The sequence below is a fragment of the Pristis pectinata genome, chromosome 7 (genome assembly GCF_009764475.1).
Source record: "Pristis pectinata isolate sPriPec2 chromosome 7, sPriPec2.1.pri, whole genome shotgun sequence".
Lineage (NCBI taxonomy): Eukaryota > Metazoa > Chordata > Chondrichthyes > Rhinopristiformes > Pristidae > Pristis > Pristis pectinata.
In genome coordinates, this window is record NC_067411.1 from 42,877,206 (window position 1) to 42,889,532 (window position 12,327).

The 12,327-nt window shown below is 39.1% G+C and overlaps 1 protein-coding gene across 3 annotated transcripts in view; it reads left to right on the top strand.

Moving 5' to 3' along the window:
* Positions 1 to 4,300: 4,300 nt before the first annotated feature.
* The window catches only part of hsdl2 (hydroxysteroid dehydrogenase like 2), a 117,372-nt gene continuing 109,345 nt past the window's right edge, over positions 4,301 to 12,327 (top strand). For 2 of the 3 annotated variants that reach the window (XM_052019989.1, XM_052019991.1), the window contains exons 1-2: positions 4,301 to 4,348; positions 5,245 to 5,399. In XM_052019989.1, coding sequence (XP_051875949.1) covers positions 4,316 to 4,348; positions 5,245 to 5,399 — 188 coding nt within the window. In that variant the 5' untranslated portion in view covers positions 4,301 to 4,315. Of the gene's footprint in view, positions 4,349 to 5,145; positions 5,164 to 5,244; positions 5,400 to 12,327 lie in introns of those variants that run through there. The other variant, XM_052019990.1, reaches the window with a different exon arrangement.

The window sequence follows — 12,327 nt, forward strand, 5'->3', positions numbered from 1 at the left end:
GAATCTCCACTAAAGTTCAAAAAAGTGAAGAAATATTTTTGGTATAAATTTATATCCTTGTCTCTCCAATCTAGAAAGAGGGGAGTACCTCAGAGATGCTGTAATCATGACCATTTGCAAGAAAGAAGACAAGTCTGACTACAATAATTACAGAGGTTCTCTGTCACAGAGAAAGTCAGTGCAAGCATCCTCTTGAACCACCTCTTACCAGTGGCTGAAGAAGAGTTGAAAAAAGATTTTGTCCATCAAGGGAAAGAACAGACATGATTTTCATTGTGAGATAAATCCAAGAAAAGTACAGGGAGCAATACCGATCATCACACATGCCCTTTTAGACTTCACAAAAGTGTTCAACTTTATCCATCAAGTGGGTTTATGGAGAATCATTCTCAAAATTGCCATTCTACATCTGCTGCATGATGACATGCATGCTGTTATCCTCACCGCAAGCAAAGCCGTATTATTACATCAATGTCCTGGTCAATCTCCCTCAGTGCATCTCTGCACCTCACCTTCAGCGAGCTCCCCAAGAAATGGAGTTAATCTGATGGCTGAATGGGAAATATCAGCCTTCAACACCTCTGCTCCAGCTCCAGAACTACGTCACTACAAGTTCAAACAACAAGTTACAGTGCATTTGTGTCTGCACACTTGGGGGCCAACCTCCTAGAAATTGTTGACTCCTTCACTGAAGCATACAAGAGGATAGGCTTCACACTAAACACCTGGAAGAGAAATAACTTCAACCAATGTGCTCCTAATGCACCATACTAATCCATGACAATGACAATCTGTAATAAGACTCTGGAAAATGTGGATTACTTTACACTGCTCAGAGTCAATGACTAAACTCTGAAATAAGCAATCTACTCTCTTCATCAGAGCCAAAGATTTCCAGGAAGACAGAGCAAAAGTTTCAAAGATTTTCTCAGGGTCTTCTTAGAGAGAAAAAAATATTCTCATTGATCACAGGCCAGGGATTCCCATGCATCAATCAAAATCGAAAAGGAGCATCTGAGAAGGCACCAAGCACTTAAAATCCAGATGATGTGAGCATTGCAGAGGCCATCGGCAATATCCGTAATAACTACCCAACCACCACGTCAAGCACTGCCTGCCCACCTATGGATCCCCAATAGATCTCAGTGGCTACCTCAGAACACACAGAAATGGATTGGAAGCAAAACATGCCGGATCCATGCAGAAGAACGTACAATTGAATAAAGTCTAAAACATAAAAGTTGAACTGTCAAAAATCTGCTTGGAAGGAATGTTATTCTTTGCAGGGAAGGATTTTCTAACTTAAATGCGGCTACTGAATAAGATAATAAGTGAAAATGATATTTTGAAAGCATGCTGCAATGGTGCTCACATTTCAATCTTTGCAAAGATTATCAGTTACTGGTTTGTCACTCAGTAAGCCTAACTACATTTTTAATAAATGGGAATTTAGAATTTTTATTGCAGTTATGAGGATTACTTTTTCATCCTTATACAAGAAGGTGAAACTCCAGCAGTCATGATTACATTTGTAACTTCATTTGTTTGCAGTTATTATTAGCGAAGGCCAATGAACAGCAGTATATATATGATTTGAATATCAAATATAGAATCATACCTTTACCAACTATCAACAGATATTGGAAACATTGCACTCATCTGCATCACTATGAAAATAGAATTGAGAAGGCACTCCTTAAACCAAATTACAAGTGCTGCTGACATATTCAGTAGCTTTTCCTTTTACTCTCCTCATTGTTGCCATTTTCTTGATCCTTCCTTCTTTCTCGTTATTCTTTTCTCATTTGCTCATTTTTGCTTTACTGCTGATGGGCAGAATTTTTAATGCTGCCAGTTTGTGTTTTTAAAGTTTTCCAGGACACCTAAATATTTGACAGAGCTTTTTAAGTATGGAAATTAACAAATGTAACCTCGTAATTAGAAAGGGGGGGGGGGAATAGGTGGAAGAGAGATAGAAAGCAGGAAACTACAGGCCAGTTAGCTTAACATCTGTTAACATCTGTTCTAACAATGTTAGAAATTATTATCAAGCAAGTCATAGTAGGGCATTTGCAAAAATTCAAGCAACTCAGGCAAAGTCGATGTGGTTTTGTGAAAGGAAATAATGTTTGACCAAATTGTTGTAGGTCTTTGGAGAAATAATATATGCTGTGGATAAAGGAGAACTGTTGGATATACTGCGGTTTCCAGAAGGGGTTGAAAAAGATGCCTCATCTGTAGTTGCTTGAAAAATTAAATTTCATGGTGTAAGATAGCATAAGTGGACAGAAAATTAGCTGGCTAATAAGAAATCAAGAGTCTTATTTGGCTGTGCCAAAAGGTTCAGTGCTTATGCCTCAATTTTTTGACATTTTATCTAAATGACTTGTCCGATATTTGCTAAATTGGCTAATGATACAAAGATAGGTGGAAAAGTAAGTTGTGAAGAGAACATAAAGGGGCTACAAAGCGATATAGATTAAGTGAGTGAGCAAAGATTTGGCAAATGCAGTGTAATATGGGAAAATGAAATTATCCATTTTGGCATGAGAAATAAAAAAGAAGCATATTATCAAAATATTTAACTAATGCAAAACTCTGGGTTTCCCAGCGGATGATTCACAAAAGGGAGGTATTGGAAGTAATTAGGAAAGTTAACAGGATGTTATTTTTTCTTGCTTGGGGAATTAATAAAAAAGCAGGGAAGTTATGTTCAGCCATAAAGGGCATTTGTGTGATCATATCATTGTGCAAACAGTGTTGGTTTCCTTATTTAAAGAAAGTTGTAAGTGCAAAGGGAGTAGTTCAGAGATTTAGTAGACAGATTCCTGTTCTGAGTGGCTTGTCTTGTGAGGAAAGGTTGGACAAGCTAGGCTTGTGTCCACTGGGGTTTGGAAGATTGAAAGGGGGCTTGATTGAAACATGTAAGATCCAGTATTTCCAGCATTTTAAGATAGAAAAGAGGTAAGGTAGAAATTCATGACCCTCAGAGGGCTGTGAAATTTTAGAATTCCCTTCCTCAAAGAGTGGTGGAAAAAGAATCACTGAATTTTTTTTTAAGGCAGAAGTAGGTAGATTCTTGAAAAGCAAGGGGTGAAAGGTTACTGGGAGGTGGACAGGAATGTAAAATTCAGGTTACAATCAAATTAACCATGGTCTTTTGACTGGTAGAGCAGGCTTGCAAGGCCTACTCCTGTTCTCAGTAAGTATGTTTGTATGTTCACATCTGTATTGCAAGTGAAAAAAACTATTAAAGTCATAAAGTAAAAAGAACTCCTGGAAAGCTACATAGAAAGAATAGTAAAACTATCAGCTTTTAAATGAAGAAGATGGTGTGCAAATTTTTAAGGCTCAATTGAAAATTGGTAGGCATAGAAAGGAATACTTAGTTTTATGTCTGGAGAAGTAAAATATAAAAGGAAGGAGCAATAACCATCTCACTATAGACCAAAATAGAATGACTCCTTTATCATAGTTTCATTAATAATCTGCAAAGGAAGCTCACAGCAGAGTCTTGCACTATTGGCCCCATCAAATTGGGCTGTAAATTACCTGTTAGCATTGTTTATTAAAGCCTAGCTGTATGTTGATATTATAGAATTACACTGAACTGAATTATATTGTTGTAACAGTGACATGTTGTTAAATTTTAATGCCGTCTCTAAAAAAAACTGTCACTGTGCTGCTTTGCTTTGTCAAGAGTTCCAGGACTTTGACCCAGCAATTCTGAAGGAACAGTGTTGAATCAGCAAGTCAGAGTGATGTTCAGCTTGGATGAACTTGCAGGTGATGTTATTTCCATGCATTCACCCAGTGCCCTTATTGTTCTTGGCAGTAGAATTCATGGGTCTGGGAGTGGCTACTGAAAAAATCTTTCTGTCAACCATTGAATCATGGGGAAAGACTTTGGCTTTCAAACTCAAAAAGGTGGCTGAGTATTTCTTTTCATTAATTTACATGCTGACAAGACCAGAATTTAACTCCCATCCCTAAATGCCTTTCAGAAGGCAGGGAACCACTTACTTAAACTGCTCCAGTCCATCTAGTGAAGAGGCTCCCACTGTGCTATTGGATGAAGATTCTAGGATATATATCGATTGACAATGAAGGAACAGTGTTGTATTTCCAAATCAGAATGATGTGTGACTTGGAGGGGGGCTTGCATCTGATGGTGTTCCAACATGACTCCTCTCTTGTTCTTCTTGACTGCAGGTTTTGGGAAAGGTGGCTGAAGGAGCCTCAGCGCATTGTTACAGTGCACTTTTTTGAAGATATACATGCAGCCATAAAGTACCACTGGTGGAGAAGTGAATGAATGAATGGACTTCAGAGAGATGCAAAAATTAAGGTGTGAAAAGATAAACCCAGAATATTGTTTTAGATGGTAATGATCAAACGAATTGATAGAAGTTTCAAACATCATGAATTCAAACCCTATTAAAGACTTGAACAAAATAAAGTCTAGCCTGGACAGTCAGTGCATGATTGAAATGGTGATCTATTTGTCTTATGGATGAGAAGCAAATTCAGAATTATTTTTGTACACTTAATTTTTGTACTCCCCCCTCCACCTTTTCTCCCATCTACCATCATCTCTCTCCTCACCTGGTTCCACCTCCACCCTTCAGCCCTCGCCTCACCCCTATATGATGGTTATCTCTCCTCTATACTGTCAGTCCTGATGCAGGGTCTCGATCCGAAACGTCGACTATCACTCCGCATCCGCAGATGTTGCCTGACCTGCTGAGTTCCTCCAACAGTTCGGTTCTTTTTGCTCCAGATTTCATCATCTGCAGTCCCGCGTCTCCGACCTATCTGATTATATTTAAGCCCACGTTCTTTAATATTTTAAAATTCCAAGAAAGTGAAACTGTTATCTTTTATGAAATAATTATGCAGCTAAATGTAAGAAGCTTCGAGTTCCAACTGAACAAATCCCAACCGCCTGCTTGAACGGCAATTCTCAAAAGTTTCGCGTCAAGAGCTCGACCAAACGGAAATGTGTCAAGACGCACTAATTGACGTGTGTCTTCACCAATCATTCCACGCAAATCAGGATTTTGGACGCATCTCCGATATGAGCAGGGAATGAGGAAACGCAGAAAAACAGTTTAATGCAATAAAATTCCAACAAGAACTTTAATAAATCTGTTAGATGCAATGGTTTGTGTTTTATCCTCACTGAAAAATAAACCAGCGTCATTCATTCTTTAGGTGGTTGTATTGAGCTATATTTGCTTGCAGAAAGAAGTGGAGCAAAGGCCACAGTCATCACAGTGCGTTTCATTGATTAGTCTTTGCGACTTCCCATCCCCACGCCCTCAAATCAACGATTTACGACTACGCCGTTTTGCATATTGCCGTTACAATACTATCCCGAAAATGCTACAGAGCACCGGGTAAGCGGATTATTGAGCAAATGTGTACAACTTTGTTTAATGTATCGAAAGGCAAGATAAAAAAAGACGAGACACAATAACTCTGGTGATCGCTGTTTAATATCTTTACGACTTAAGCATGGTGTCAGGTTAATATTTTTCTTTTCCTGCTTCACTTCTGTTTGAAAATAGAAGAAATATGATCTCGTTGTTTACACTTCAAAATGCTCGTTATCCTGTAGTCACTTACAAGATTTATCGTTCAGTTTCGCTTTGAAGACAATATTTAAATAGAACACGTGATTTGTTAGTTTTTTTTAATGAAGTTAGTGGCCTGTTAGATGGGTATGATAAAGCCATCATTAACTTTCCTTGAGAAATACTGTTAGGTGAAGAATAAGTACGAATGTGTTTTATGCAGAATTGGAATGAATGCTGCCCATCTCAAGAACCAACAGGCAGCGACCATGATGGGAATGTGCACAACTCGGCTGCTTGTGATGATTTAATTAAGGCAATTAGTTCAACGGACTTTAAACATTTTGGCTTGGCTGGTGCTCATTTCTACACTTTGAAATAGACCATATTATTCTGCAAGAGGTACCTGGTCCTGAAAATGTATACGAGTCATTTGGTAGAACATTAACCAGACTCAAGATTAGATCAGAATAAACTTTGGCCTCGTTGTTTAGGAGTGTGATAAATATGTGGACTAGACATGTCAGATTTGCCAAAGTAAGCTCACCTTTTGATTGAGGTTGTGGCAAGTTAAAGGGAACAGGTAATCCATGCAACCTCAGAAGTCTTTCAGTTTTATTTTTAGGGCTGGTTGGTTATTTATTATGAAGCAGAGGAGGCCATTTGGCTCTTTGGACCCATGCCAGCTGCTAAAGTAATCCGCTCCCTTTCCCCCCTCTCATATTTCCCTGTAACCCTGCAATTTATTTTCTCACATATCTGTCAATTCTCTTTTTATCCTTTTGCCATTTACCATTACAAAAGGGTCATTTCCAGTAGCTAATTAACTAACCAGCACATCTTCAAGACATGGGATTAAACTAGAGCATGTTGGAAACCCACTTGGTCCAGGGAAAAACTGCAAACTCCACATACACTTGTAGTCAGGATCGAACCAGGTTGCCAGAGCTGTGAGACTGCAGTGCCAACTGCTGAGTTATCTTCCTTGAGTGTTTGATGACTTACTAGATCTCAGGTTGGTGATGGGATCACCTCAAGTCCTGAGTTATGAATTTACTGAGTTATTCCCTTCTGATCCATGCTGCAACTATGCAGCTGCTGAGTGAATATAAGATTGAGTTCGGTTGTGACCACAAGCTTTATTGAAAGGAAAAATTGAAAGGCAGAGTATTATTTAAATGGTGAGAGATTGAGAAATGTTGATATACGAAGCGACACAGGTATTGTTGTATACCAGTCACTGAATCAAACATGCAGTGCAGAAAGTAGTTAAGAGGACAAGTTATTGCAAGAGATTTTGCCCTCTATTGCATGAGATTTTGAACACTGAAGCAAGCATTGTCTTGTTGCAATTATGCAGGACTTTGGTGACACAGCACCTGGGGTATTGTGTGCCGTTTTGCTTCCCTTACCTAATAAAGGATATGCTTGCCCGAGAGGGAGTGCAGCAGAAATTCATCTGAATAATTCCTGTGATTGTGGCATTGTTGTATGTGTTAAGATTGTGTCAATTAGGCTTGTGTATAAGAGGGGGTCTCATTAAATGTACAAAATTCTGACAATAGATCGGATGCAGGGAGGATTTTTACCCTGGCTGGACTGTCTAGAACAAGGATACGATAGAGTCTTTTAAGAGACTGTTGGATGGCTACATGGAGCTGAGAAAAATAGAGGGCTATGGGTAAGCCTAGTAATTTCTTGGGTGGGGACATGTTCGGTACAGCTTTGTGGGCCGAAGGGCTTGAATTGTGCTGTAGTTTTTCTATGTTTCTATGAGTCACAGTTTCAGACGTGAAGTAGCGTGAGGAAGAATTCACTGAGTATTTCCGATTAGAAAAGGGATTGTAAAGAGAGAATAAAATGAGAGCTCTGATGTCAACCTTGGCTTAGTAATAGCACTCAAACCTCTGAATTAAAGACTATGTGTTCACAATGTACTCTGCAGGGAATCAAGCACAAAAATCCAGGTTAAGACCACAGTGCAGAACTGAGCTTCTTTGCTGGGGTGAAGTGTTGCAGAACAACTCTTCAATAAGAAAGTACAATGTGAAAAGTACTATGACTATCAAAGTTTCCCAAAACTTCAGACTTTGGATAGGGTGTTATATAAAGCAATTGGGCTCACAAATTATTCAATATTAGTAACTATTTTAACGCTGATGGAAAAACTTTACAGCAGTGCAAGAAATGGAGTGCTCGTCAACAACAATATCGTTGAATGGTTTGCAATTTAAGGAGTGCGCCAAACTCTCTGCTGACCCCAAGGCTTTTTAAACTCTGTTGAACAAATTCACATGGGTTGCTTAAAAGAATGTCATCACTTGGGAGGGGAAGATTGGCAATTTGCGCTGTGCTAATGACATCACTCTGATAACATAGATACCTGAAGAGCTGCAAACGTTTAGAAAATACTTGGGGAAAATGCAAAGTAGGTGTATGATGATGTAATGAAACAAAGTGCTCAGAAAAACGAAATAAACTTTCAAGATCACCAGTTGCAAAGTCGACGTGAAGATCAGTGATGAAAAACCAGAAAGGGGAACAGTTTTCAGTTTCTTTGAGCCACCATTACAGAACACTTATCAACTGAAAAAGAAGTCCAGACTGGAATAGCCACTTTTGCCAGCCATTTATCAAAACTAATGAAAATCAGGACAAGCTGCAACATTTCTCTAAAGTTCATCTGCTGCTTGCAGTGGCCATCTTGATGAGGTTCTAGGGTTATGATACATGAATGCTTTTTAAGTCAGGGAAGAAAATAGAGGCATTTTAAAATGTGTTGCTGTTGATAACTGATTTGCACCTCTTGCACTGTGTGACCAAAGAGTTCAAGTCAAAAGTCCATTCAAGAAATTGGAACTATAAAAGTTGAATTTAGAAGTGATTGGTGCCTAATAAAGAAAATTGCATGACACAAGAAAGGCAGACATTTTTGGACTGAGATTAACTAAAATGATTCTGGGTTGAGAGATTTAACGTGGATAGAATGGTGAAACTAGAGCTGTACTCCTTGGAACAGGAAGTTGCAAGGTGAGCTGATAGAGGTGAAAATGAAAAAACTGCAGATTATGGAAACCTTAAAGAAAAACTGAAAATACTGGAAACGATTGGCAGGTCAGGCAGAATATGTGTAAAGGGAAATCTTTAGTGTTTTAGGTCCGAATCCGTTCGTCAGAAGTAGAAAAGAAAGAAGACAAGTTAGTTTTCAGCAAAGGAGAATCTGGGGGAGGGATGGGGAGAACAAAGGGAATAACTGATAGAAAGAGGCCAAATGCTTCATTTAGCAATAGCAGAAGCAGCTACAATCAGGTTATGTGTTATTGTCTGCACAATGTGTTTTTAATTGAAGGCTGTGGAACATGCCCAGCAGGTCAGACTCTACTAACAGAAACAAAAACTGAGCCAAAATAATGACCGGCAGAAATGGCCAGTTCTGATACAGACTGAAAGAAAGAGCGAGTTAACTGAAGGTAGGGGATTCAATATTGAGTCCCAAAGGCTGCAGTGTTTCCAGATGAAAGATGAAGTGTTTTTCCTTAAGCTAGCATTAGGCTTTGTTGTAACAGTGCAGGAGGTCACAGACAGAAAGATCACAATGGGAGTGGGATGGTGAATTGAAGTGGCAGGCAACCAGAAGCTTGGAGTCACTCCTGTGGCCTGAATGTAGATGCTCTGCAATGTGATCACCCAATTTGTATTTGGTTTCTCCAATGTAGGGGAGATCATATTGTGAACGTTGAATGTAATAGAGATGAGATGGGATGTGATCAAGAATTCAGAACACTGTGATAGAGGGGGGAAGCTGTGGGTTCAGGAAGAAGGTAGAGTTATAAACAAAAGACAGAGAATTTTTTCCCATTGGAATTTTTTGGTTTGCAGATATTAAAAGTGTAAAATCCATTCTCTTGATAACTGAGTTTGGCCCCCAAACATGCATATGTCCATGAATTGTTGGTATAACGCAGCTTGATGACTGAAGTTCGGATGACAGTTTTGGAGTGGCGGAGATGTCAGTTGAACACTCACTTCTGTCAATTAGCTCCACCACAGAGGAAATGTATTGGAAGTGAGGTGACATTGCATTGACTGCTGGTCAATGATAGAGTCTCAAGTGATTCTGCATGTCTGCACTGAGATTAGATGCATTGTACTAACCATTAACTAACATCCAGTGTGCATGCCATCATTCAAGAGATTCTTGGATTCACTACCGGAAGGCATGGTTTATTGAGAATAATCAGTGGATTCAGGAGCAATTAGCTTTAAATGCAAAGCATTCCTGGATTGTAAGCTCCACCATGCCTCTAGGGAAAATAAACAGTTCTATGTCCACATTAAGGGCAAGGCGCAATGGTAAACCTGAGACGAATGAACATATAATGGGTTGAAAGAATGCAGGGGATGCAGCAACTTGCTGATAACAGTGATATGTCTGGATTCTTTAGTACTGTCAAAAGTCAACCATAGCCCAGGCATCCAGGATCCTACCTTATTTAGAGTTGAGAACAGAGGTGAACAAAATGTGTATAGAGGGGCAGTCAGCACCCACTGGAACACCTTTGACGACTTCCGCATTTGTGACTTTACCCTAGACCTGAGCCTTCCTTCCCTCCCTCCAGTAACAAACTATCAAGTCTGATCACACTTCCACTCCTAACTATTAAGTCGAAAAGGCAACTGGAAAACAACATCTTGGAAGGTGGTGGTATTTGGAACTTGAGTCACAAATGTGAAATGTCATCTCCCATGTCAGGGAAGAGTGGGACATGCCAGGGAACCACAGACAACATCAGTGTGACGAGCTGAGGGACACAGAATGGAGATTGCCTAAAGAACCAAAACAAATTTGAAACCCCTTTCATACAATAAGTGGTTGGGATCTGGAATGCACTGCCAAGGATAGTAGTAAAGGCAGATTGAATTGTAGCATTTCAAAGCAAATTGGATAAGTTATGAAAGAATTTGTACCTTGTGGAGAGAGGCCGGAGGACTGGGACTCGCTAGATAGATTGCACTTATATAGAACTGGTACAGAACGGTCTCCTTTGATAAGTTCTGGTGTGGACTGGTTCAGCAAAATGACCAGTTTCTGTTCTGAATATTCTCAGTAGTGCCATGTATCATATGCTTTAAAGCATTACTTAGTTTTGGAGAAATTCAGTGTTACACTTGTGCTTCTATGTAAATTGCAGTTTCATAAATATTGTGTACGTGCTGTACCATAAATAGATAGCCCCTTTAATATTGTTGCCCATTAACAAAATAGCCTGAATTTCTGATAAGCCGTGCTTTGATTTTAAACAAATTTTAAGCCCCTGAGGGGCTTCCCTAGCTCCCGGTTCTGTCATTACTTGGGTGTTTTCTTTGAGAAAATTGAAAAATGCAGAGCTTACAAATGCCAAGACCTTGGAAAATGGAATCACTAAGACCAAAACATAAATCTTACACTTTTCTGAGCCTTCCAGTTCTAAAATGTGTTGGAGAACATTATACTCCAAGGCAGCAATAACTATAAACTCCAGTCAGTGAGTATTCATACTTGTGTTCCTCGAAATGACTGAAGTATCCTGGAGCTGTTGCCTGACTGAACCTTTGAACTCAATGGGTTGAATCATCACTGTTCTGTTGTTGTTCTTGATGAAAGTTTCATGGAAGTCTAATTTCTGATGCATAAACTTTGGATGGAGTGATACAGGGTTTAATTTTGTGTGGCTGAGAGCCCTGCCCTTCACATAACATAAAATAAGATTAAACATGCAGCTTTGTGTTTTAATGCAAAGGATTATTTACAGACTGATAAAGGACATATTTTCAATCCTGACATAGAATTCACAGTTTTGCATGGTACCATTTTCGTAAAGCAATGGGGAAATGAAGAAAAGATTCGAATGAAAGTTTACATAACCTTTTTAGAATCAAGTGTTTGATCAATAAAACACAGGAGTTTCTTTAATTGCAGCAAAGATCACTGTGGACACAATCAGGCAGGTAATGGATCAACTTGTATTACTCTAGGTATTTCACAAGATTACCAATGTCTCTACAAGTATTTGTACCGTAAGAGTTTTGATTTGTATTCTTGTTTATATTTTCATGAAGATTTTTGGAACTCTTTTAGCCTGAACACTAAGTGCCATAGACCACCATTCAAAGAAGAGGAAGGAAGTCTTTCTGATTCTCAGGGTGACATGGACTCTAACACTTCTAAACAAATTGTCTTTTCCTGCATTATAGCTTCATAAGTACCTAACTGGCTGCAAAGTCATTTAGGTATACAGCAGGGAAATGGGCCCTTCGGCCTGACTTGTCTATGCCGACCCAAATAATTTCATTCTCACTGATTCTACAAAGGTGTATTTTCTGCAGTGGCCTCTTGCTTATGAAAACATTTCCTAATCCAGTATTTGCTAAGCAGCAGCCAATCCTCCACAATCTACAGTTTTAAATGTGCGAGCATTTCAAACTTAGCTAAAAAAGCTGCTTATTTTATATGCTTTGACATAGTCACATGCTCTTGTTACACTACATGGAGATTGGCAGAAGGAGAGCACACCCAAAGCTATTCTCACATTGTTATGTCCCAGAAAGAATGTATTTTATAGAGGACCTCTCACGCACTAAGGTTCTTTAGAATCAATTATATACTTTGCAATAATAAAATCTGAAAATGCTGGAAACACTCAGCAGATCAGGCAGCATCTGTGTAAAGAGAAACATAGTTATCATTTCAGGTCTAAGACCATTCGTTTAA